Genomic DNA, 27101 nt, shown 5'->3' with positions numbered 1-27101 from the left:
AGGAGTAGAATGAACACAGGGAATAGTTAGAAGATGAGGGAGATGACTTGAAGCGGATCACTTAAAGCTTTTGAAGGCCAATATAAGGGCTTTGGCTCTTTCCTTCCTGAGCGAGATGGGAAGCCATTATAGGGTTTTCAACAGTAGAATGATGTGATCTAACCTGGATTTTTAAGGAATTATATCTGCAACTCTGTAGAGATGTAGTACGCAAGAGGAGATGCAGGGAGACCCGCACAGAGGTACACCAGTTAGCTATTGCTGTATCACAAAGCACCCTGATATGGTTTGGCTCTATGTCCCTACCCAAATCTCATGTTGAATTGTAGTTCTCGATGTTGGGGAAGGGACCTGGTGGGAGATGATTGGATCATGGGGGCAGATTTCTCCCTTGCTGTTCTCGTGGTGGTGGGTGAGTTCTCACAAGATCTGTTGGTTTAAAAGTGTGTAGCCTCTCCCGCTTCATGCTCTTCCCTGTTGCCATGTGAAGATGTACCTGCGTTTCCTTTGCCTTCCACCATAATTGTAAGTTCCCTGAGGTTTCCCCAGCCATGACTCCTGTACAGCTTGAGGAACTGTGAGTCAGTTAAACCTCTTTTCTTCGTAAATTACTCAGTTTTAGGTATGTCTTTATAGCAGTGTGAGAATGGACTAATGCAACCCCAAAACTGAGTGGCGGAGATTAGTGATTTGTGTTGATGTCTCACGGCTGTGTGGGTTGACTGGGCAGCTACATGGTTCTCACGTGGGGCCTCCACTTGGGTAGTTACACTTAGATGGCAACTGAAGTTGCAATCATCTGCAGCCTTGGCTGGCTCTTTGCCTGCATGTTGTCCTCTCCTGGGATGGCTGGAAGAGAGGGGGCAGGCCAGATATTTCTCTCCTCATGTGGCCTCTCCACAGACTAGCTTGGATTTCCTGCACTGAGTGGTTTTTTTTTTTTTTTTGGAATGCTGTTGCGCTTGTATTTCTGATTCCTGGTTTACTGGGTCTCAGTTTCATGTTGCTTTCCTGGTCACCTGGTCTAAAGGACCAGAGGCCTCCTTGCTGGTCACTTGCACATCACTGGGTTCCATTTCTTCAGCGCACTCATCTTGTCTGCTTCAACTGTCTGCCTGTGTATTTGTCTTCCCTACCAAAATGTAACATCCTCAAGAGAGCCTTTGTTCTAGTGCCCAGCACAAAATCTGGCATATAGTAGGCACTCGATAAATACTGATTGATTGATGAATTAGTAACTGAGCAAGTGCATGCATGAATGAGTGAGGGGTTGAGAGACTGCCTCGCTGAACCGACCTGCACTGCAGACACTTGCTGCCTTCATGGAGAATGACTGGGCAGCCAGAGGCCTGGAGTCAGGGTGCTTCTCTACAGAGGTGCTTCTCTGGGGCTCACAGGTGACTCTATAAAGTCACATCTACAGATCAATCTGCAGTTTCTTTCTGGAATAGACAGATACTCTCCAAGGGGAATAAACACGGGAGAGTTCATGATTTCCGGGATCTCCTCAGCCTGGGCTGGTGTCGAACAAGGATCTCCCCACCCCGCACTCCCTGTTGCATTTAACCCACAGTCAATTCTCCACTTAGGTCCTGGCACAGGAGTCTGATCAAAACACCCAGCACTCCTCTGAAGCAGGGTGCCTATCAGAAGTGAGCGCATTGTGATAAATAAAATGCTTTTTATCCTTCAGCTTCTCAGATTCAAGTAAAAAACACATTGGGCTTTTTTACTCACTGCAAAAAAACAAAAAAGCCTCATGTGTTTTTCACCTGAGTTCCTACTGCCTGATACCTAAGACATTCTGGGTCCTCAGCCTCTCCCCAGCTCCTGGGTAAAGGGACTGCAGCCTGTGGTGCTTCACTCACAGCAGCAGTCAGAACGCATCTCTCCAGCCCCTTCTCCCACTGCCCATGAGACTGTTCTGTTCTTCGGATGCAGTAGAGTGACAGCTGCTTTTATTTTAGAGTCCTGGCAGGGAAGAACGGTTTAACTTCACACTCACAAGCTTTCTAGATTCAGAGAGCTCAATCTAGAAGCAGTTAGAGGCAGGGACTGGTGGAAGCACCAGAGGCTGTGAGCAGAATCAGTGGTTATGGAGCCCAGGGAGCAGAAGGCAGGTGAGAAGCTTCCGGATGGAGGAGTGGGTTGAATTGGTCTCCCCACAGTCACGTCCACCCAGAACCTGTGCGCGGGGCCTAGTTTGGAAATAGCGTGTTTGGAGATGTAACCAGGTGAAGGTGCGGTCACACATCAGGTAGGGCCCTCGTTCAGTGACAGGCTTTGGAAGAGAAAGGAGAGGGGAGTTTGGATAGAGACACAGATGCTCAGGGAGGAAGCCAGGCATGGATGGAGGCAGAGATCAGAGCGCTGGGACCACGAGCCATGGAGTGCCTAGTAGCCTGGCGAGGCGGGGAGGAGCCTGCCCTGGAGCCTTCGGAGGGTGCGTGGCCCTGTCCACACCTCGACTGAGGACTTCCGGCCTCCAGGGCATGAGAGGATGGGTTGCTGTTGTTTTAAGCCCCCGGTTTGTGGCTCTTTGCTGCTGCGGGCCTTGTGGACTCACAGGATGAGAAGCGGGGCCTGTCGGGGGAGCCAGATACACATCCCAGTCTCTCTGTACTCTGCTCAGTGACGTCGGAGCAGTCATGGTCTGATGGCCCGGGCAGAACAACTTGAGGGTCCCACTCCTCAGGGAGAGGACAGGAGTCCCGATGTGCAGAGAAGTGCCTGGTCCTTGGCTCCTCCGGGTGGCCTGCAGCCGAGAGAAAGGTGTGCCTGAAGGAGGCCATCACAGGCAGGAACCCACCATGTGGTCAGTTTCTGGGGAGTGGGTCTGCCCGGCGCCATAGCTGCTGGGGACCCGGCATAGAATGGGACTCAGTGATGGGGACATGGCCTTTCATGAGGCACCACTGTGTGCTGGTCTCCCGTGGACAGACACATCCCTCCTGCAGGAAGTGGACAGAGCCTCACCCCTCGCAGCCTCCTCTACCCCAGAGCTGCTCAGCAGGGCTGCTGAGACCGGAGTGAGGACAGTGAGATGATGGATTAGTCCCTTTTCACGCTGCTAATAAAGACATACTTGAGACTGGGTAATTTATACAGGGAAGAGGTTTAATGGACTCACCATTCCATGTGGCTGGGGAGGCCTCACAATCGTGGTGGAAGGCGAAAGGCATGTATCACGTGGGGGCAGGCAAGAGAAGAGAAGGGAGTGAGAATCAAGGGAAAGGGGTTTCCGCTGAGAAAACCTTCAGATCTTGGGAGATTTATTCACTACCACAGGACAGTGTGGGGGAGACCGCCCCCGTGATCCAATTATCTCCCACCAGGTCCCTCCCACAACACATGGGAATTATTGGAGTTGCCATTCAAGATGAGATTTGGGTGGGGCACAGCCAACCATATCAGATGGCTACAGGCATGGATGTACTCTCCGCCACAGTCTACAATCCTTTACGGTTTAGGGCCAATGAGTCAGCGGCAGAATCATCACCCACCCTAGGGGGATATTCCTGTAGATCTCAGTAGCATGACCTAATTCAAAGACTTTGGGCTTTTAGTTAGACCAGTCTGGGTTCAAATTTTAATTTGATCATTAACTAGTTGTTTACGTGTGATCAAGCTAACTAATTTCTGAGAACCGTGGTATCCTCTCATCTTTAAAGTGGCCGTAAAGTACCTTTCTAGATGTAAGGATTCAAAGCATAGAATGCATGCAGTGATCTAACATAGTGGCTGGTGCTGGAGAGGTTAGTGATCAAGAATAGCTAATACCGTGAGCAATTTCATTGATATACACCCTCAAAGGAATCTACTAGAATAGAAGGATAGCCAGGTACCGTGCCAGGTGCTTGGAGGAAAATGAGGAGCAAGTCCAAAGTTATTTTTTGTTTTCATGAAACTTACCTTCTACTGGGGTGGGAGGAGCACAGAAAAAATCAGGTCATCTAGCAAATAGATAAGAATTTCAGAGACGGAGGAAGACGGTGATGAGCCAGGGTGACCTGGAGGGAGAGGGGAGCGCAGGGCACCCTGCACATGTCTGCTAGGGGGTGACGCTTCAGCTGAGGCCCACGTGACGACAGCGGCCTGGCCAAGCAATGTCCCTAGGGAAATCTCACAGGGGCAAGAGGAGACAACAGGGGCAGCCCCGAGGCGGGAGCCACTAGGGCATGTACCAGCATGGCTGAGGGCTTGGCCCGGGGCAGGTGTCTAGAGGCATGAATCCAGGCAGATGGGGAGCAAGTGAAGCAGCCCCCTCATCATTTTAGGGGATGTAGAGGGTCAGCTGCCTAAGTCCTAAATCTATGTATCTGTGAATATGACCTTATTTGGAAATGAGTCTTTGCAGGTGTCATTAATATAAGGTTATGCTGGAGTAGGGCAGGCCCTAAACCCAAGGACTGTTGTGCGTATAAGAAGAAGAGGCACAGAGACACCCAAGGGGATGGGAGTGAGGTGTCTTCTGGTCAAAGATCACCAAGCGTCGCTGGCCACGCCAGCAGCTGGAGCAGGGCATGGGGCGGCTTTTCCCTCAGAGGTTCCAGGAGAGGAGCCGGCCCTGCTGACACCTGGATTTCAGCCTTCTGTCCTCCAGGGCTGTGAGAGGACACTTTCCGTTGTCTTAAGCAAAAGTGCCAGTTGTGGTACTTTGTGACGCAGCGGTCACGAACCCACCCCTTTCCCACGTACGGCCAATTGCTCTGGACAGCAAGGAAGGGGGTGTGTCCTGAGTAACCAGCACACAGGGCTGGAGTGCGGGGTCCCGGAGGCCTCCGTGGGTTACCTGACTCCTACTTTGCACTTTCTTTCTTTCTTTCTTTTTCTGACAGGGTCTCATTCTGTTGCCCAGGCTGGAATGCAGTGGGGCAATCTCAGTTCACTGCAACCTCCGCCTCTTGGGTTCAAGCAATTCTCCCGCTTCAGTTTCCTGAGTAGCTGGGATTGCAGGTGCCTGCCACCAAGCCTGGCTAATTTTTATATTTTGAGTAGAGACAGGGTTTCACCATGTTGGCCAGGCTGGTCTTGAACTCTTGACCTCAGGTGATCTGCCTGCCTCGGCCTCCTAAATTGCTGGGATTACAGGCATGAGCCACTGTGCCCAGCCCTACTTTGCACTTTCAAAGCACGTTTGCATCCACCGTCTTACCGTAAGACTGTGTGGAGGCAGGGGCAGAGCAGTGCAGGGAGAACCACAGTGGCGGGGAGGCGCGGACTCCCAGGCCTGACGCTTGCTGGGGTGTGGAGTGGGCTCCAGGAGGGCCAGGGCAGGGTCTGTCCTTCTGAACCGCTCTGTCCCTGTCCCCAGCGCAGTGATACAGAGTGAGTGCTCTGTCCCAGAGTATGGGATGTACTCACAAGGGGCTGAGTCATCTCCGTGAGCCTCAGTTTACCCATCTGTCACAAGCTTGTAGTTTTACATCCTCACCCAATCAACACTTGTCTTTCCCACTGGGATGTCAGCCCCACACAAGCCAGGGCCCCTCAGCTTTGTGTCCACTGTGTCTCCAGTGCCTGTCGGGCCACCTGGACGCAGTTGGTGCTCAGGAAACAGTGGACAGGGGAGAGAAACAGAAAGAGCGGATATCGGGTAAATGTAGCAGGCTAGACCAGGCTGTTTTTCTCCTCGTAGACTCTTTCGTACACATAAATGACACTTCAATGAAAACGTAGAACACTGTGATAGGGTTTCAGTTACATAGACGGAACATGTAAGAATTCCACTTAGAATGGCAAGTTTTAATTCTGAGTAGATTGTTTAAATTTAAATATATATATTGAGTTCCCTGGGGCAGCCACTAAGAGTGACATAGAGACATATAGAACAACACTCCACGGAGACATTAAAATTGAAAACCAGGCTGGGAGCGGTGGCTCCCGCCTGTAATCCCAGCACTTTGGGAGGTTGAGGCGGGTGGATCACCTGAGGTCAGGAGTTTGAGACCAGCCTGGCCAACATGGTGAAACCCCGTCTCTACTAAAAATACAAAAATTAACCAGGCGGAGTGGTACACACCTGTAATCCCAGCTACTCAGGAGGCTGAAGCATGAGAATCACTTGAACCTAGGAGGTGGAGGTTGCAGTGAGCCGAGATCGCGCCATTGCACTCCAGCCTGGGTGGCAGAGCAAGATTCCATCTCAAAAACAAAACAAAACGAACAAAAAGAAACAAAAAAACAAAAAGAAGGGAGGAAAGGGGAGATGAAATAATGAAAATGGGAGGGAACTAACAGAAGCCAAATCGAGTGGCAGGCCCAGATCAAACTTAGTGATATTTACATGAAACGTAATTCCTGTGCAGGTCACTTTGTTGTTTTGTTTTGGTTTGGTTTGGTTTGGTTTGTTGAGATAGGATCTCCCTCTCTCACCCAGGCTGGAGTGCAGTGCGTTATCTAGGCTCACTGCAGCCTTGACCTCCTGGGCTCAAGCCATCCTCCTGCCTGAGCCCCGGTCCCCTGAATAGCTGGGACTACGGGTGTTCACCACCACATTTGGCTAATTTTTTGTGTTTTTAGTAGATATGGGGTTTTGCCATATTGTCTAGGCTGGTCTCAAACTTCTGGACTCAAGCAATCCACCCACCTCTGCCTCCCAAAGTGCTAGGATTACAGGCATGAGCTGCCGCACCTGGCTTCCGTGCAGATCCTTTTGAATCTAACATTTAATCTCATTCTTGCAACAACCTAGGAAGGACGGTTATTTTTTGCTGCCATTCCATAAACGTGGAACCTGAGGTTCAGAGAGGTACCTAACTCGCCCCAGGGCACACAGCCTGTACGTGTTGGAAATGGCATTGAACACAGGTCCAGCTGATAAGATCCCCTCCACCTGGCTGGCCAAAATCCTGGGCTCACAGCCGGGAGCCACTGGGGCAGGACAGAAACTGTGTGTGAGAAAAATAACCCTCTCAAAGCAGCATGAATGAATGCTGCCACCCCTGCGTCTCCAGGATTCATCAGGGCCAGAGGAGAAGGAGGGAGGCTTTGGGATCAAAGACCAATCAAGACTCAGAAAAATCTCTCTCTCTCTCTCTCTTTTTTCCCCAAAAGGAACTCCTAAGGATCCATTTTTTCCCAATTTGAGAAACTAAAATACTTGGGCTGAAATAGACCTCACTGAATTCACATGAATGTTTTTCACGCACATTCTCATTCTGAATGAGGGTGACTTCTGTGACTAGGACAGACAGTCGTGATGCCATGAAAACAAACAGCTTTAAAGACCTTGTCTTTCTTGCTTTTGACGACGTGGGTTCTGTGAGTGCTTGCATTCCTTCCGCCAGGTGCTGGGTGAAAGGAAATCGTGTGTACATAAATGCTTCATTATTTCTACCACACGTAGCAGATCCCACTAATGTGACATTCAAAGTGTCACCGTTAACTCCTGTTTGGGGAAATTGCTTTTTCCTTAATTGCTTCGCTCAGGAAAGGCAGCGTCCAAAGCACAGGACAAGTCCACATTTGATCTGACGTTGAGGAGATAATTCAGTTTGCTTCAGGTTCGTCCGTTCCGTGTCACATCCGAGCTTTTCCCTGGGATAGCGGCACCCTGACATTTGTAGGCAGCTTAAGTGCTGCCGTGAATGTCGACAGTCGGCTATAAATATCGCTGCTTTAAAAATAAATCCTGCCACAGGCAGAGCATTTCAGACAGGCAGTTTTGGCCGTGGTGCATAATCCTGAGTACTTTTCAGATGTGAAGCCTTCCCATGAATGACAGCATGTGCCCTGGGAAGGTCTCTGCGCGGAGAAGCGGAAGCCTGGTGTCAGGGTGTGGTGGGATTCTGTCTTTGGGCGAAACCCGGGGTTTTCAGACTCCCTTTGGGAATCCTTGGGCCCTTTGCGCTCCCAGGAACTGAGAGAATCTTAGCTGCTTGTGGAAGTCATGAGAAGGAAAGTGCGATTGCCCCCCAGGAGAAGTGCAGATGGCTCTGCGACAGAGGCACGCACGGTGTGCGTGGTGGCCTGAGAACTCCGGAAGGAAGGAGGCGGAGTGACTTCAGGGCACTGCAGAAAAGATTCTCATGTGTAGTACTGCCTTGCAGAGAGTCCCAGCAAACATCAGCACATCCCACAAAAATGAGAGAGGTCCTGGAGGAGGCCTCTTAGACAGCAAAGAGCACAGACAGTGGAGAGAGAGCGAGCTGGGCTCGCTAGGTGTAAATCCTGGCTTGAGCCTTGACTAGCTGGGCAAACTTGAACATGTTACTTAACCTCTCTGGGCCTTGGTTTCCTTCTCTGTAAATGGGAATAAAAATATCACCTGCTTCAAGGGTTGTTGTGCAGATTAAATGGGTGATATGTATTCAGTACTTAGCATAACAGTACTTCTAGAACTTAGTAATTCTCAGATGTGTTTAGGTGAGCATGTGGAGGCGGATGTCTGGAGCCAGGCTGGGTCTCAGGCAGGTTCTCTGGGGAAACTGTGCCAGCAGTGTGCATGCAGGAATAACACCATTTTCCCACCATTTGTAGGTGGTGACCTGTGATAAACACTAACGTGCCACACACAGGGCGCGGGAGCTGCTGCGTAGACCGCTTCCCACTTCACCCCCCACCCTCCCTGAACTCTGACCACATCTCCCTCTTTTATGGTGTGGCTGAGTTCCGGGGTGAGTTGGCATTTGGCTTCTCTTTTAGTCCTGTGGACTGGCCGGTAAGCTGAGGGGTTTACTGCAGCCCCCCCTTGGCCGATTCTGTTGCTGAACTCACAGGTTTCAGCCTTCCCACCAGGGTGCCCTGCAGATGAGGTTATTTTCCTTGAATAAGATTGTTTATGGCCAGTGACTTTTATCTTAGGACCTTGTTTCCTGGCCCTTGGAGAGAAATGGCAGCTGGAACTTACCGAACCTGCCTTTGCCCTGTGATGTTATAACTCTTGAGGTAAACCAAGCACTTCTATGCCCACCCCCATCTCCCTGTACCCTGATTTATACTTCCGCTACTGATTCATTAAAGTAGCTCTCAGCCCGGGATTGTCTGACAATTGGGACCGGAACAGGCTTTCCTAGTTGGGAAGAAGCATCAAAACCGTTTATTTTTTGATAGGAAAATTTCAAGCAAACTAAGGGATAGTAAAAAATCCAAGCTAAATTGTAGATAAGTAAACAAAAACATTATCAGATTGTACATTTTCCTGGACAGATTTATTTTCTGCTTTGTAGATGGTCAGCAAAATCAACATTTCAGTGAGTTTTTTTTTTTAACTTAGAATTGTTACAGTAAGTCTGTGAAGCAGGTTTGAATCCAGTTGTAACAACTCAAGTGAAAGAAACAGAACAACCCCTTCAAAATTACTTAATTCAGTTTTCTTTTCTTTTTTCTTTTTTTTTTTTTTGAGACAGGAGTCTCGCTCTGTCGCCAGGCTGGAGTGCAGTGGCGCAATCTCGGCTCACTGCAACCTCCACCTCCCGGGTTCAAGCGAGTCTCCTGCCTCAGCCTCCCGAGTAGCTGGGACTACAGTTGGCTGCCACCACGCCTGGCTAATTTTTTGTATTTTAGTACAGACGAGGTTTCACCATGTTGGCCAGGATGGTCTCGATCTCTTGACCTCGTGATCCACCCTCCTTGGCCTCCCAAAGTGCTTAATTCACTTTTAAGACACTCATTTTGAAAGAGTGATAGAAATGTGCATCAATTTGGAGTTGGCCTCATCCTTTTCCTTCAGTCTACCAGTCAGACTTCAGTCAAAAAGCAGGAGCCAGCCAAGGTATTTCAAATGGAGGGACATTAATACAGGGGATTGTGACACACACATGGACGAGCTAAGAAGCCAAATGGCTGCGTCTTGAAGCTGGCGTCACCCCTAAGGCTGAAGGGACAGTGGGAGTGATGATAATCTCAGAGTCAGGAGCAAAGACCGTGGGTTAGGGACAGGAGATGGAGCCACTACCGGAGACAAGTCAGACAAGTCGAGAGACAAGAGAGAGGGGGAGAAATCCCTGGCTTCCCTCCTGCTGATGCTGCCTATTGACTGACCACCCAGAAGCAGAGGGCGAGGGCGTCTGGGAAGTGTAGCTCTTTCTGATACAGAGCAAAACAAGAGAAGGAGAGAGAGTAGATCTGAGAGCCTTGAGGCAGTTGATTGGCACACCAAGGTGAGATCTAGGCTGGGGTGCAGGGTGACCCAAAGCCAAGATGTCGTGGAATTCCATCCTGCCCTCATCCAAGTGTACACACACAGATTCCCACCATTCTGTCCGATGCGTATTGCTTATATGTAGGCTGTAAAAGTAGACAAGCCACCGTCTACCAGTTGTTTCCATTACTTCAGAGACAAGGGTAAAAGTTACATGAAGACATTGTAAAATATAAGACATGAAAGAATTTAATTGTTTAGTTGTATGCATTCACGTGGGCTCTTAGCTATCCTGGGATCATTCAGAAATCCTTGCCAGGCTGTTTAAGCTCCATTTTCTCAACTCCCCATGCTAGCCGTGAGCTCTCTGGGAGTCAGCTCTCTGGAACTTTCCAGAAAGCAGAGCCAAGAGCCCATCTCTATAGAATCTACCAGTGTCTATACATGCATTGGTTCTTCTCAGCTAATCTGTCTGCCTCTGGTGAAGCAATATATTTCTGCAGATTAGAAGGGAAATCTAGTCTCAGTTTCTCACAGTGACCCCTCTGTATGCTGTCTTCTTGATTCCCCTTATCTCTGCAGACCAAAGCCCAGGGGAGTCCCCAGATTCTGCTCTTCCCTGACCCATCTCTCATCCTCCCTGAGGCAGTGAGCACAGAATGGAGCCCTCAGGATGAGAAGTGGGAGGGGAATGGAGGAGAAATAGACGGTTAGTGATAGAAAGAAACACTGATTAATATCTCAGCCTTGCAACACTGATTTTTCTATAGATGTTTCAACAGAGACATACACACTGGCTACATTTAGAAAAGTAACGCTGTGCAGAATGAATCAGTACGTCCTCATGCCAGGATGGATGGATATATTTAGCATGTCCGTGTGTTTGTGAGCCTTGTCTATTTCTCTTTTTTTTGGCTGGTTCGTAGACCTCACTAATATTAAACTCACGGCCCCCACCACCCCCTGGCTGAGCTATCTTTCCCCTACCATCCACCTAACACCACGAATTTCAGCCTTTGCAGCCAATATCTCTCCTATTTTTGGCTTAAACTTTTCTTCGCCATCCACTTCACTCTACCCTCATCAGTCTCAAAGCCCGTCTCCGAGAGATGTTTTATTATAGCTGCGTGACTAATTCTGCCAGTGTGATGGCCTCCAGGAGAACCAGCTTATGTCTCTGGTTCACAGTTTTGACTGTGGGTTTGGTGAAATGTGGAATCTTTGGTAGTGAGGATCCAGTCTTCTCTAGACTCCTCAAGTGTTAAAGTCTAGTTTCTAGACAGCCATGGGATGGATCCTCCACTCAAAATCATTGCTTTAATTCCACTTAGAAAATGTTAATTAGACTCCTGTTGCCTGTGGAGTGCACACATGGAAGTGGAGCCATTTCTAGTCCAGTTGACAACGTGAGAATTACATGAAATTAGAATGGTACAAAGCAGGTTACAGCATTGCTGCAGAGTCATGTGGGAGGCTGTGAGGGATGGAGAGGGGAGTTTGGGCTGGGGGCATGGGGCAGATGTTCTAGGCGAGAGGCCTCACCTTTGCTATCATTGATTCTGCCTCACCATGTGTCAGAGACTGTTCTGGGCTAGGGGTGCACCAGCAGACAGGGAAACAAGTCCTGTAATCCTGTGGTTCTTATGGACAAGGGTAGGGAGTGGGATGGAAAGGATGACACAGAATAAACATGTAAATAAAATAATCTCTGGTCACTGGTCAGGACACTTGCCATGTCTTTGTCCATTTTGTGTTGTTATAAAGAAATACCTGAGACTGGGTATTTTGTAAAGAAAATAAGCGAATTTGTCTGACAGTTCTGCAGGCTGTACAAGCATGGCACCAGCATCTGCTCAGCTTCTGGTGAGGCCTCAGGAAGCTTCCAAACATGGCAGAAGGCAAAGTGGGAGCAGGTGCGTCACATGGTGAGGGAGGTAGCAAGAGACAGGGTGGAGGAGCCAGGCTCCCTTAAACAACCAGCTCTCGAGTGAAGTCAGAGCAAGAACTCACTTATAGCTATGGGGAGGGCACCAAGCCATTCATGAAGGCTATGCCCTCGTGACCAAGACACCTCCCCCCAGGCCCCACCTCCAACACAGGGGTCCCATTTCAACCTGAGGTTTGGAGGGAACACATCCTAAACCCCATCACGCCATGAAGGGCTGGCCACGTGGTGATGCAGGGACAAGCATGTCGGACAGCAGGAATGGCACTCGCTAAGACCTGGAGTTGGGGATGGCCGTGATGTGATCACTGAACTGAGCAGAAGCCAGCATGGCAAAAGCACAGTGAGGAAGGGGCAGAGGCGAGAGGTGAGGGCAGAGAAGAGGCTGGATCACAGAGGAGCCTGTTGGCTGCAGCCAGGAGTCTGGATTTTGTTCCCGGTGCAGTTGGCGGCCTTTGCACAAGCTCTTGAAGGAGAATGGCTGTGGGGCGTTCTCGGGTGCAGCCAGTGGCTCTGGAGGAGCTGTCTTGAGGCAGAAAGGGCTCTAAGAGCTGGTTAGGGTCCAGGGGAGAGATGGGGTGGCAGCGCTGGACACAGGAGAGAACGGCAGACATGGGTGGGGGGAGTTTGGGTGCACATTTTTTTAAACTGGGAGGTTTTTTTTTTTTTTTTTTTTTTAAAGATCTGGATGTTGAACAAGGCGGGAAAGGGGGCAGGAAATCAAAAATGACTCTCAGCTTTGCATCTGGAGGAGCTGAGGGGATGATGGTGTCCTTGGCCGAGATGGCACAGCTTGGGGAGGGAACTTGTTTGAGGAAGAAAATCAAGAATTCTATTTCAGATAGGCTAAATTTGAGCTTCCTCCCATACGTCCATGTGGGGATAATGAGTAGGCAGTTGGGTATGGGGGGTGGGGGGCGGGGATGAAGGGTTCATTTGGAATTATGTGGCAATTAAAACCTCAAAGCTGGCTAAGATCACCTAAGGAACGGCATAAATAGAGCCGTGGCCCCTCCAGGATTTAGAGCTCAGCGGGAGGCCATTGCAGAGGTCAGGGGGAGAGACCAGGTCAGCACGGCCCGCGGGGACCGGAGTCCAGGGCACGTCCAGGAGGAGCGGCCCTGGCGTCGGGTGCTGCTGAGGGATTTGGTCCAGTCAGGGCAGGAGAGTGGCCATGGGCTTGGGCTGCAGAGACTCCTCAGCTGCCTTAGTGGGAGAATCTCAGCCGAGTGACAGGAGGGAGGCCGACTGGAAGGGCTGGAAGAGCACATGGGACGGGAGGCTGTAAGGGAGTGAGCAGAACTCATCCTTTAAGAAGTTTTGTTGAGACGGGAAGCGGATACATGGGCAGTGGCTGGAGGGGGATGAGGGCTTTGCAGAAACAGGGAAGATTTGGAGAGATAGATGTTGAAGCCAAAACAAGCCCCAGCAAACCTTGTCCTCCCAGCCATGGCATCTGTGATGAAACTGAGGCTGCCCTCGAGGGCCGAGTGCTTCTCCCGCTCACGCCTTTCTGACAGCTGCTTTGTATGGACTTGGTTCATTAACCCTAGAAATGGAAAGGCTTCTTCCCTGCACTTGTTTCCATCCATCTGATCTATAAACCCTCGTCTCACTGGCACCCCGAAGCAAGAGCCCAGCATAGCATCCGCCACCCCTTTATCCTCAGTGACTCTGAGGCTGCAGGACCACACCCGGAGCTGTTTCGGTGCCTGGTGAATCTACCTGGTGAGTCCTGGTAGGGAAGGTGGCACCCTCCTCTCGCCAACAACTTCCTTCCCAGAACTAAATAAAGATGATACAGGCTGCCTTTGGCAGTACCCCCTTCCAAAATAAAGAGAAGCACAAAATTAGCCAGAATTAAGCCAAAACGGCAGAATTAAGCAGCTGCACAATCGGCCACCCAGGCCAGGTGGGCCGCGAGGGAGTGGAAAGCTGCTTCTCTGCCCCGGCCCCCGTAACGCTCCAACATGACCATGGCTGGGGTAAGTCATCTCAACCCGGAAGTGGGGCAGTGGCTGGGGGCAGACTGGCTGTGAGTTCTGGCGTTGTCATCGGCCATGTTGCAGCTGTGGCTTTAAGCCCTTGCTCAGCTTCCCTGAGTCTGTTGCTCTGCTGGGAAGCAGTGACCACAGCACCCAACCCTCAGCCTCAAATGAGACAGTGCCTGGGCAGGTATAGTGCCCTGCACATAGTAGGTGCTTAATAAATGACAGCAGCCACATTCCGATTTCTCACTGTCATTTTACCAATGTGGCAGTAGCTGTCCATCATCCTGTTGGTGCAGCCCTGGTTGCCTCATGAGTCCCTCCCTCCCACCCTGCACCTGGTGTTTAAGTGGCATCACACAGGGCTACACACATCCAGTGGGAAAGGGTTTTCTCTTCTTGGGACTAAAACATAACACAGAGAACTTAATAGATGCCAGGTACTATTCTAGCTGAGGTAAAATTCCAAACACCTCTATGAAGTAGGTGTTAATTAATCAACATTAGTTATTTCATTAATCACTAACCAATTGAAAAAGAATAGTGTTGAAAAATTAATCCAAAAGAACATGGAGACCAGAGAGGTTAAGTACCTACTCTAAGACCACACAGCAGGCCAGTATCAGAGCTGGGATATGAGCCCAGGTGTTCAGGCTCTTTAATGGCTTTTGTTGACCTGAAATGCTGGAAGCACCTTTCCCCCAACCTTCCCTGCCAGCCCCTGATGTGGGGAGCGTGGAGAGCTCCAGGGGCTGGGAGGAGGCCTATGTGGCTGGAGAAGGGGGTGGCGGGGACAGCAGTGGGACTGAGCTCCAAGAGGCCATGAAGGCGGCGGTTTGATTATTTGGCATCTGTGCTGAGTGACCCATTGTGGGGACAGGGACACAGCGGGCCAAGGTGTCTGCTCATGTTCCAGGGGGAGGAGCAGATAGCAGGCAAGGGAGCTGGCCAGTGCGTTAGGGATGAGGATGCTCAGGAGGAAAATAAGGCAGGTGGAGAACATGGTGTGTCCAGGAGGGGCTGGGCGGCCACCAGGCTTCACTGCGAAGTGGCGTTTGGGCAAAGGCTGGAACGTGAGAGTCAGACTAGCAGGGAGAGCAACACGTGCGAAGTCCAGAGGTGGGCACTGGTCTGCTCTTTGGAAACGGTGCGAAAGCCAGGGTGTCACAGCAGGGTGTGAGAGGCAGGCAGACAGTGGTGGCAGTGGCATCAGGAGGCAAGAGGCAGTCAGGTGGCCCTGTGACAGCACGCCGCTTTACTCCCCACCAAGGGGCTCTCAGCTGGGATGCGACATTGGGCCAGGGGTCCACTTCGGGGGGCATCGGGCTCATTCCAGCCAAGGACACCTAAGTGACAGTGGCTGGCAGACTCTGGAGAGACGTTTCGCCTCCAGTCTATCCTTCCCATGGGACATTGTCCATGCCAGCGAGCCAGTGACTGGGGAGACTTCTGGGGGCTTTCCAGGAGCTACGGAAGCCCTCTCAGGCCCCGTTAGTGGCGTGGCTCAGGGACACATCTAGGTGAGGGTGGGGGCCCCGGGCACCGTGTCCAGGTGGGGACGGGGGCTCCGGGCACTGTGTGTAGGTGGGGGTAGGGGATCGGGGCACTGTGCTGTCCCGCCTTCCACCCACGGCCGCATGGGGCTCTGTCTCTGGTTTGGGCCTTTGTTTAGCACCATCTTGGTGGGGGGCTTCCCTGGCCTTCTTAGCCGACACACCAGCCCCCAGCAGGACTGTAGCTCCCATCCCCTTTTTTTTTATAAAAAATAAAAGTATATTTTTAACAGTTTACTTTTGCTATTTCTCCCCTTTTATTTATTTATTTTTAATTTTTTACAATTTTTGTGGCTGCATAGTAGGTGCATGCATTTGTGAACTGGGCTTTGTTTGTTCATAACACTTAGGACCGCCTGACCCCATGGTGCTTAGGACTGCTGACCCGTGTACACACACAATCGGTGTATTTGGATGAGGTCTGTCCCCTCCCCTGCAGAATCTGACCCGTGTACACACACAATCGGTGTATTTGGATGAGGTCTGCCCCCTCCCCTGCAGAATGTGAGCTCCAAGAGAGCTGGTTTTGTTTTGCTTTTGTTTTGCGTTGCTGTAGCCTTCAGAAGCCAGCAGGGTGCCTGGCACAAAACAAGTGCTTGGGTAAATATTTGTTGAGTGAGTTGAGTGAGCCAGTTCTCCTGGTGGAATCTGGCTGAAATCTCCTCCTCGTATCAGATTGAGGCAGGTGTTGGGATGTAGGAAATGGCCGCTCGTGTAAGTCCAGGACCGCGGACGTCATTTGGGTGCCTCCGCCCTGCTCCGTGTCACACTCGGACCCTTCTCGTTTCATCGATCTGCCTTCACTCTGCCCCTACTCTTGGGGTGTTCTCTCATGAAGACACGTTTGTCCTGTTCCATGTCCCCAGCTTCTTGGCACCTAGTAGGTGCTCAATAAATGTCAGTCTGATGAACCAATATCCAGAAGAAGCAATGAATGAATAAATGGAGTAGAAATAGTCCTCTCTGGAGCTGGAAGCCCCACACGGAGGGCCTCATGAGGGTCTGCAGACACTGGCCATCCTGAGGACCTCTGGGATCCTCATGGGGAAACTTGACCCAGAGCAAAGCCACACCGCACTGAGGTGGCAGCCAGGGTTTGGAGGAAAGTTCCCAAAGCTTCCCAGGAGCTTGGGGAATCCCTCGCATCCCCCAGGACTCTCTGTCAGTTTGTCTGTCTTGGTGGCTTGTCCCCATCCTCTTAAAAACGCCTGCAATGTATGCAGCTGGTTTGCACTCACAGTGAACTGGTGGCGGGCGGTGGCGGGGAGGGGGCTGGCGGGGAAGCTGAGGCTGTTGGTAAGAGACCGTTAGAAATGGCGAGGCCCAAATGGGCTGACAGCCCAGCGGGCGGGGAGAGCGGTGTGTCAAGGAGGATCTCGGGAGGGCTGTGCAGCAAATACCCAGGGCTCCTTCCCAGGAGGGCCAGGCCTGCCCAGGCTCAGAGCTGGAATGAACGTGGGAAGATACAAGCACGGTGTTTCCCTGGGACCCATCCAACCCCAGCGTGAACCGGCGAGGGCCACTGACCGCGACACCCATGTTTAATGGGGTTTTGTTCATGTTTTAGGGAATTCCATATTCTCAGGATCCCGGGTTCTTGTGAGAGTTCCCATAGCAACAGTGAAGCCCCCAGATATCTGTGGGGGTGCAGGGTAATTCCAGCTTCCGAGTTCCCTGGGAGCCTCTTCTGGAGACAGCAGAGAGGATGCTGAGTTTATTCAGCTTAAAAATGTGGATGAACCAGCACGTGAGGTCGCCGTGCCTGAAACATGGGCCGGGAGGAAGACTTCACTTTTTAAACACAAACAAAATATCCCACCAACCACAGCGCTTTGCAAAATGAAAAGTAGAGGCCTTCCCCATCCTTAGTTAAAGTGGTTCTGTTTCAAGGTATTTCCCAGAAGAAAGGAGCTTTCAGAGGCGGCAAAAAAGGTAGCAGTAGGGCTACCTTTGGGAAGCTGGCAAGAAGAATGTAATCGGGCTGTCTGCCTTCTCCCTCGGGGCCACACCCCTCTCCCCGAGCCTGGGTGCCCACCCTCACCACCTGCCTCCTCCCACAGGGCCACATCCCTCCCCCCGAGCCTGGGTGCCCCCTGCCCTTGCTGCCTGCCTCTTCCTGCAGGGCCCCACTCCCGCCCCCGAACCTGGGTGACCCCCAAGCCCTCGCTGCCTGCCTCTTCCTGTGGGGCACCACACCCCTCCCCCCGAGCCTGGGTGCCCCCCTGCCCTGGCAGCTTGCCAGTCTCAGCAGGGACTCCCTTGCCTCCCCCCCCCGGAAAAAAGTCTCCTCTTTCCAGCTCAGGCTGAGTTGGCAGCAGTCTCAGGAAACCACGTTAACCTTCTCTTGGACGTGTGTGCCCGACCTCATGACTTGCGAAGGCTACAGGCCTTTAAGACTCCAAAACGAAATAAAAATGAGTAAAAGGTGGTTGGGCGTGGTGGCTCACGCTTGTAATCCCAGCACTTTGGGAGGCCGAGGCAGGTGGATCGCCTGAAGTCAGGAGTTCCAGACCAGCCTAGCCAACATGGTAAAACCCCTTCTCTACTAAAAATACAAAAATTAGCCCAGCATGGTGGTGGGCACCTGTAATCCCAGCTACTAGGGAGGCTGAAGCATGAGAGTAGCTTGAACCCAGGAGGTGGAGGCTGCAGTGAGCCAAGATCCTGCCACTGCATTCCAGCCTGGGTGACAGAGCAAGACTCCATCTCAAAAAAATAAAAATAAATAAAAATGAGTAAAAGGCTAAAAATCAATAGAATTGAAAAATAATAAAAAATAAATGACCAAGCAGTTCCAGCCCAGGAGGAAGGTGTGTTGGTCCCCCATGCCTCGCTGGGTCAAGGCACCTGCCTTAGGACCTGGGTCATCTGTGTGGCCCTCGGATGTCAGGGGACGCGGGAGGTAGGTCCGTGGGGCAGCAGACATCAGGGGTGTACGCCATCGGGGACGCGGGAGGCAGGTCCGTGGGGCAGCAGACATCAGGGGTGTACGCCATCGGAAGGGGCAGCTCCCACTCCCTTCTCAGTCCTTTCCTGGAGGCATGCGTGGCCAACTCTTCCCATTTTTGAAGGAATCTGGTATTTTATATAAAAGACCCAGATTTTACAATGTTGACCACGAAATCACCACACGTGTGTGTGTGTGTGAATGAATGAAAGGAAATGATAGTGAAATTCCAGCATCTTGCAGCTGGTTGTCCAAGCCCCCAGGAGTGGCTTGGGGGCCCCAGTGACTGCCCACCCGCCCGCTGTGGCCTTTTCTACCCGATGTCATTTCCCATGCGTTTCCTCCTGCAGGCCGCATGGTTCATGGCTGGTCACTGCTGTGAGCCTCATGGGTCTGGGGGCCCGGTCCTCACTGTCAGGGTCCCGATGGTGACTCTGGGCTCATGAGACCCGTCAGAGAGGGGGGAAGGGCCTGCAGAGGGCGAGTAGGTGAGAGTTGAACCCTGGGCACTGGGGATTAAGCACCGCCCCTCCAAGCATGACAGACGGATTGTCAGGAGGAGAGGACAGAGCCAGGAACACGGCTCCTCCTCTCTGCTGCAGAAAATGGGCCTGGCTGATGGGGGCCACCTTGTGACTTTCCCAGAGGGGTAAGTGAAGGAATTTGGACTCCCGGGTCGGAGTGCACTGGTTCACTGGAGTCAGCAGTCAGGACCAGAGCCTGAGGTTTGGAAGCGCCTGGGAGGGTGTGGACTCTGGGTTTGGATTCTGAACAGGTGTCTGCTTCCCAGCTGTGTGATGGGCAAGGATGACTTCCTGTGCCTCAGTTTCCCTCTCTGTAGAATGAGGCTACTTAAAGAACCTACCTCCTAGGCTTATGATGGGGATGATATGACTTGAATGCAGAGAAAACCCTGAACCAGTGCTGGGCACATAGGACAACATCAGTAAGCCTTTGCTGTTATATACAAAGGACCTGGGCAAAAAAGTCAGAGGAGGGAGATTAAATTTTTCAAAACAAGCAAAAAGAAGAAAGGCACCTTTGCATGAGAACAGAGTTCTGCTCAAATGCTCGCTGCATTCAGAACCTGCGGAGGAAAAGTGGCAGGTGGGGGGCTTGTTCATGTCATGGCTCCCCCATTGGGAGTGCCACATCTGGAAGAGCCCTGTTGGCAGCACGGAGGTGGGTGCCCTGCGGGGCGGTGAGGGGCTGCTCTGGCGTGACTGGGCTGAGTCAGAGCCCGCCTGGTGCAGGGTATAGGATGCACGCCCATGGGCACAGTTCATCCAGGCCTCTCTCTGTCCCCACAGCATATGCGAGAGGCGGCTGAACGGCGGCAGCAGCTGGAGTTGGAGCATGAGCAGGCCCTGGCTGTTCTCAGTGCCAAGCAGCAGGAAATTGACCTTCTGCAGAAGGTAAGTGGCGGGCAGCCGGGTGTGGTGTGCGAGGCAGGGAGTCCACGGGTGGGCTGGGGATCCCTGGTGTGGTGGAGCGGCCAACCTGCAGCCTCGGCTCCCAGGCCTCTCCCTCTCTCCTTGCACAGAAGAATTCAGAGTCATTTCTGCTTTCCTGCTCTGGTGTTTCTTAAGTAGACCTGTGTTCACGTTTTATAACGTGAAAGCAGATGCAAAGCTCTAACCTCTGATGCTGGTGAGGTTGTAGGGAAAAGCACATGCGTAGAGGTGGCTGGCAGGGTGTGAATTGCTTCAGCTTCTGGAAAAAGCAATGTGCAGCATCCGTTTAAACTAAAAGTGCACACAGAGGGTGACCCTGCCACCCCCATCCTGGACGATGCCCTGCAAGGAATACAGGAACCATTTCAAAAGGAGTTTTGTTTTCTTGCAGTGCTGCTGTGTGGCAGTGGGGATGGGGACTGGACCCAATTGATGCCCACCTAAGGGTGATGGCTGTGTGCACCGTGGTCCATCCACACCAGGCACCATGTGATGTCAGCGAAAAGGATCCTGGTGGTTTGATTCTGCTGTCTTGAGGCTGTTGCATGACGTGTTATCAAGTGAGAAAACTGAGTTGCAGAGCAATATTTGTAGGCAGATCCCAGTAAGAAAGGAAAAAGGGAAGATAGTAAGACAGAAAGGAAAAGAAATCAGGAGAGAAAGGAGAGAGGCACCAGGGAAGGAGGGAAGGAAGGACTGAGTGATTTGGGATTTATGCCTCCTGGGCACCTGTGATGGGTGTGGGGACTGAGAAAGGTAACCTCACCCCACTCCAGCCCTCAGCCACGGTCCTGCTGTCGCTCTCCAAATAGGAGGGTGGTGCTCCCGGAGCCTGTGGGCTTGGGGTGCCCCCAGGAAGAAATCGGAAGGTGAGGACCTGTGAACAGTTCTCATCTCATTTCCTTCCAGAGCCCAGTGTCCCCACCCAGCCTTGCCCTCTCCTCCTCCTGGCAGGGCAGCCACCCCTATGGCTAGAGTGCAGCTGGCTGGTCTGCAGCCTCCCGCCCGGCGCCAGCTGGGATGGGCCACCCCTCTGCCCTCGGTGGCCCCTCGATCCATTGGACAGCTTCTCCAGGTCTTGGATCTCAAAGGACTCACAGTAATTCGCCCAGCCTGGGGGGCGATAGGAATCTGCCAGAGCAGCGTTTCTCCTCCAGAGTTTATTAGCAGAGCTTGTTGAAACAGGTAGATAAGTTCTGATGCCATTTCTCTAATCATTTAGCATGAGATCGTATTAAGGATAGATTTCATTAAGCCAGCGCTGATGGGAACTTCACAGCCCTTATTACCTGTCATAATAAGGTGGCAGGCACCCGGAGCAGCAATATTTCATTAGATGTTATCCGCAAGGGATATTGCTGGGACATGGGCAGGAATATTACTCTTATCTTCTCCTGCCACGTCTCAAGGACCTTTCTCGCGGCCGGGCCACGCCCGATGGTACCTGTGCTCATTCATTGCCACTCCGGAAGCCACGTCCCCAGGCGGGGACAGTCTGAGACAGATAATGAGTCTGTAGAAACACAGAGACTGTCCAGGAAGGGGACAGGATGTCTCCTCTCAACAGAACATTTTCTAGGAGCCTGGAGTTATATTTACTAAGCATTCAATGCCAAGGAGAATGACCTGGAACCAACTCTGTTATTCCACGTCTGTGATCTCTTTTGTGTACTGTCCAGTTCTCTTTGTGCTCTTTATCCCCCCACACTCACCGTTGTCTCTGTTTTGGACACACTGATGCTTCATCAGTGGGGCAGGGGGCAGAGGGAGAGAAACTGGATGAAATATGAATGGGCGAATTTTGTAATTTCTGGAGGCTTTGATGTAGTTTTTAAGCGTGAGAAGTGGAAGTCTGACTCTTGAGTGGAATGAGATCCGGGACTTCTTTCCAGAGCTCATCTTTGCATTCAGTTTCCACTGTGGGTGGTCGTCACGCTGCACTTGTGACTAGCTCCCTCGTACCGTCATTCACCAGGGGTCAGCTCTCTGCCCCTCCGAGCAGCCACTCAGCTGCCGTTCCAGAAGCAGGAACACAGCCGCGAGTGGGACACGGCTCTGCCCTCCCAGGCTAAAAAAGGAAGATGAACAAGTCATTGAAAAAGCGAGTAAGCCCAGATGATGGCAAGGGGTGAAGGGAGTTGAGAAGATGGAGTGGCGGATTGATGGGGCCGTGACTTTAGATACAGGTGACAGTTCAAGGAGCAGACGACGCCCACCACGCCAAGGGCTGGGGCAGGACTGTGTGAGGGTTAGGGAGCAGCACACACACAGGCCCCCTTGGGAACCAGCCCAGCACATCCAGGGAAGAGCAGGAAGGCCGGGTAGCTGGGGTGCAGCCAGGGAGGGGACAGGGGTTGAATCTGGGCCTGAGGCATAGAGCTGGAGTGCTTGCCCCACCAGGCAGTGGTGCCTCCACCATGCAGCTGAAGACTGGCCCTCATCCCCCTACCAAGATAGAAGTCACCAGTCGTCTTTGGACTCTCCAAGGCCCAAAGATGATTCTGATGAGAGGGCTGTGGAGCTGTCTCAAAGGAGTGACCCTCTTCTGTCTTTCTGCAACCCCAGCTCTTTCTTGAACCTGCCGTCACGGGACCCCACCCTCAACAAGTGGCTTTTGTTAGTGTCACCCATACATGAGGTTACAGTTCAATGGGTAGTTCTCTGTCCTCATTTTCTTTGACCCGGGGGCCCAGTTTGAGCTTATGGCCTCCAAGGATACCACCCTCTCCTGGTTTCCTTCTCCACACCAGCCCCCTACACATCACAGGTGACCCCAAGACTTAGTTCTCAAGTCACATCCCTTCTCAGTCTATACTCACTGTCTCGTGACCTCGTGTAGACACGTGGATTTCAGCACCACCTCTGCATGGTAACTCCCGGATTTAGACCCGGAAGCCAGATGATGCCACTGGCCCCAATTCCTTTAGTCACCCTCTGCTTGACACCACTGCTTGGGGGCCTCTGACGCCATGTCCCACACGGAACTCCCCTCTGCCCTCACCAACATCTGCACTTCTGTTGAACTCTAAACAGCAGCATCTCCCGTTTTTGTACAGCTCTTCCTTTCCCTGGAGTTAATTGCCTTTTTTGTTTGCTCGTTGTCTTACTTCTCTGTGTACCCATCATTCCTTTGTTCCCCAGTTCCCTGCTGGAGCTGTAAAATTCCTCTCAAGAGAGTCTCAGTCCTCCAGGGAACTTCTGATTCCATTTTCCCCTTGGAGACGCCTGCCTGGAGCCCCTGGCCTCTTCCTTCAGTCCGGCTCCTGGAAATGCCCCTCCCCACCGTCTGGGGGTCTCCTCCCTGCCTCTTTGTGCTTTCATCCTCAGCTTCCTCCATCCTATAATGTTGTTTTTCTTGATGTGCAATGCGAGGCAGCAGTTTATTTTTCCTGAAATACAGGTGGATTGTGCCACATTGTACAGTACTTTCCTTTGTGGGATCAGCCTCACCTCCAGACCTGAGCACCCTTGAGAGGGTGCTGGACATCCAGGTGTCTAATATCAGGGGCCTGCATCCCAGCACCTTGTCCAGAGGCACCTTTCTCCCAGGCAGCTCCACCTGTCCTCCTGCCCGGCACGGCGGTCGGGAGAAGCACGTGAGATCATGTGACAGGGAAAGCATTTGTTAAATCGCAGAAATAAACAAATGGGTGAATGACGAATGGGTGATGGAAATGCCCAGGGCTCTCCTCCCGGAATCCAGGGACGATGAGCTCACGCTGCAGCCCTCGTCGCTGGGAGCTGAGCAGGGACACAGTTTAAAAAGGCAAAAGGCAGCCAAGCCAGGAGCCATGCTGTCTGCTGGCAACCTCAGGCTCTCCCGGGAGACGCGTGCTTCCTGGAGACCGGGAGCAAGAGCTCATTCACAAATCCCTGCGTCCATTCACTCAACAGACGTTTACGGAGCGTCTCGTGTCAGCGAAGTCCCACCAACACAGCAAGGAGTGGGGCGGTGTGAGAACAGGCTGTGAATGGTCACGACGATGGTAGGAGCGACTCTGGGCACAAATCCGCTGATGCGGCGTGTCCGGGCTGGGACCCGGAGTGCAGGCGTGGCCTCCTTTGAGCTGTGCCACCTCTGCTGCTCCTCCCGCTCCCCATGCTGCAGCTGCTTCCTACTCTCCCTGGACCGTGCCAAAGCCAGTCCTCTCTCGGGGACCCTCATCAACAATGCCTGGTCCCCAGGTTGTTGAACCAGAGAACTGGTTCATTTCTCTCATTGAGTCTCCCTCAGACCAGATGCCACTCCATGCCCAGACAGAGGGCATGTCGCCCCGTTTACTGATGCCAGAACATGCCTGCTTGCTCATGTGGCTGTTTGCCGACTGCCCACTTCCACCTGCTGGCGCTTCAGCTCCGTGAAAGGCGCATCGGACTCCTAGGACATCACCTGACCCCTAGGAGCTCCCCAGCAAATCCTGGATGGGCAGAGGTGCTCAGGGGCACAGAAGGAATTGGAGATGTGATGAAGTTCCGTCAGTCGGGGCAGTAGGGTCAAAATCCCATGGATAAGATGACCGACGATAAATTCTCATCAACACTCAGTAAATGCCTGTGCAGCGAATCAATGAATAGTCAGCCCTCGTGTAACCTGCGGGGCGGAGGCACCATTGTTTTCTCCATGTTACGGATAAGGAGGCTGAGGCTAACATGCCTGTGGTCCACTTGAGACCCGATTCTGACCGTTCACCTGAGGCTTCCTCTCCAGGTGAACGGTCAGCCTGGAGTCCGGCTGCGCTCCATTGCTTCAGACTTTCAGTTTCTTGTGTAGGTTACATCCTTGTCTTGTGACAAGTGGCAATTATCACAATCCAGTGGTGTGAGCTAAAGGGCTTTTCCATATTTATAATTCATCTGCAGACTTGACTGATTTTACTTCGGTCTACAGTTCCTCTTACTGGTAGAATGACTGCTTTCAGTCTTAAGGCTATTACTGAAACGTGTGATACTAAGAGAAGCTGAGCTCACCGCCCGATGCATAGTTAATGCTTTGACTGAATTTGCTGTGCTGCCCTCAGATTGTCGGCCTCAGTTGTGTGTGGATGGCTGCGGTGGGTCATAGCTGACCCTCTGTGTTAACTTCAGGTGGTGTCTGCCCTAATCCTGTGTGCTCCCGGAGTATTAGAAAATGTCCATCAGCCCTCAGCTCTGCGGAATTCCTGTTTTGAAGGTCCTTGTAGCCCTCGGCATAGTTCCTTGAGTCTCACTGACTTTTCTGCAGAGCTAATGTTTCATAACACCCAGAGGCCCCTCACTCTGCTCCATCTAAGCCAATGCCCGTTGTCCCATCACAGTCGCCAGGGGCCTGGACGGCTTATTGCTCTGTGCCCCATCCAACCCAGCTAGATGCCCAGCACTTCGGCCACAAGGAAGCTGCCCTCCCTTCTGTGAGCGCTGTCTCCCCAGATGCTACTGCTCCTCCTGCTGCAGGGCCTGCCCGCCCTCCCGGATAGCAGATCCTCTGGGTAACAGGCCTGTTCCTCAGGCTTCTTCCTCCAGCGTCGGGAGCTCCAGTCTCCCTGCTCCGCAGAAACCACTCTCCGTCAAGGTCGCACTTTCCCTGTGCCCTAAACGAGCCTCGCTTAAGCTGTTGCTTGGATTTTGTAAGAATTCAGCGCTGCCAATTTTAACAGTCTATTCTGATTGCCCAAATGGCCCAGCTTGCAAGTAGCCTGCAAAAATACACTGGTTTTCATCTGAAGCTGGAAGCGAAGTTGTACTGCCAGCTTGGCTGAGTTTTAACAGCCTGCTGGAATATTTTTTTGTTTTGTCCTTTTTTTCAATCCTGCCAGTTGAAAACTATCTTTGATTCAACTGAGTCAGTGGTGGCATCGTTTATATAATCCCTGTATGTTCCCTGCTTGCTTGTCTCTTTTTCTGTTTTGCTATTTATTGTTGCTCTTGCTGGTTTTTGCTTTGAACGGAACAGTTTTCGGCCTTCGACGGTTGAGCTGAACTGAGAATGGTATAATTAACGTGCTGTGTTCCAGTCACTTGCCCAGCTCTTAAAACTCTCATTGGAAATATGTGAGAATGGAACGCACATGAATGAACTCTGCAGAAACCGCAGACGACTCTTCATTTTTAGCCGGGGAATGGCAGATTTCCCCTTGGCTGGGGAAGCCGAGCTCTTCCCTCTTTTCAGCCCACGGAATTTTGCGAGTGAGAAGTAGAAGCTGTTAAGATAATGTTCACTTGTGTATTTATGATGTTGAATCGTCCATCACTAATTATTCTCCAGGCAGCTAGAGGAAATATTTCTCTGGAAACTGAGAATTCTAAATGTAAGTCGCAGCGTAGCATATGGATTCTTTATTAGTGCTCCACGTTTTAAGAGCTAGGTGCACTCTGGTGTCAGAAAATAATGCTTCTTAAAAACCCCCATTTTCCTGCTCCACGGGGAATGTTTGGGAGACGCTGATGTCAGTGTGAGGGGTGCACAGTGTGGACTGTGCTGCAGGCGGGAGCCTGGTTTGTCTTTTCTTCTCTGTCTCATTACAGCTTCAGGAAACCGAACTCCAGTGTCCCGCACTGTAGGAAGTGTCCCATGCTTTCACAGTTGAGGATGACGTTCGTTATCCCGCGCTTTAGGAAGTGCCCCATGCTTTCATAGTTGAGGATGACGTTGGTTATCCCGCACTGTAGGAGGTGCCCCATGGTCTCACAGTTGAGGATGACGTTCGTTATCCCTCACTATAGGAAGTGCCCCATGGTTTCGCAGTTGAGGATGACATTGGTTATCCCGCACTGTAGGAAGTGCCCCATGCTTTCACAGTTGAGGATGATGTTCGTTATCCCGCACTGTAGGAAGTGCCCCATGGTCTCACAGTTGAGGATGACATTGGTTATCCCTCACTGTAGGAAGTGCCCCATGCTTTCACAGTTGAGGATGATGTTCGTTATCCCGCACTGTAGGAAGTGCCCCATGGTTTCGCAGTTGAGGATGACGTTGGTTATCCCACACTGTAGGAAGTGCCCCATGCTTTCACAGTTGAGGATGACGTTCGTTATCCCTCACTGTAGGAAGTGCCCCATGCTTTCACAGTTGAGGATGATGTTCGTTATCCCGCACTGTAGGAAGTGCCCCATGGTTTCGCAGTTGAGGATGACGTTGGTTATCCCACACTGTA

General features: G+C 51.8%; 1 protein-coding gene across 18 annotated transcripts in view; it reads left to right on the top strand.

The window, feature by feature from the left end:
* RIMBP2 (RIMS binding protein 2) overlaps positions 1–27101 on the top strand; it is a 400662-nt gene that overhangs the window by 290270 nt on the left and 83291 nt on the right. For all 18 annotated transcript variants that reach the window (XM_063615237.1, XM_063615236.1, XM_063615234.1 and 15 more), the window contains one exon: positions 19828–19932. In XM_063615237.1, the coding sequence (XP_063471307.1) occupies positions 19828–19932 (105 nt within the window). The remainder of the gene's footprint in view (positions 1–19827; positions 19933–27101) is intronic.

The sequence above is a fragment of the Symphalangus syndactylus genome, chromosome 13 (genome assembly GCF_028878055.3).
Source record: "Symphalangus syndactylus isolate Jambi chromosome 13, NHGRI_mSymSyn1-v2.1_pri, whole genome shotgun sequence".
Lineage (NCBI taxonomy): Eukaryota > Metazoa > Chordata > Mammalia > Primates > Hylobatidae > Symphalangus > Symphalangus syndactylus.
This window is presented reverse-complemented; position numbering and strand designations above follow the sequence as displayed.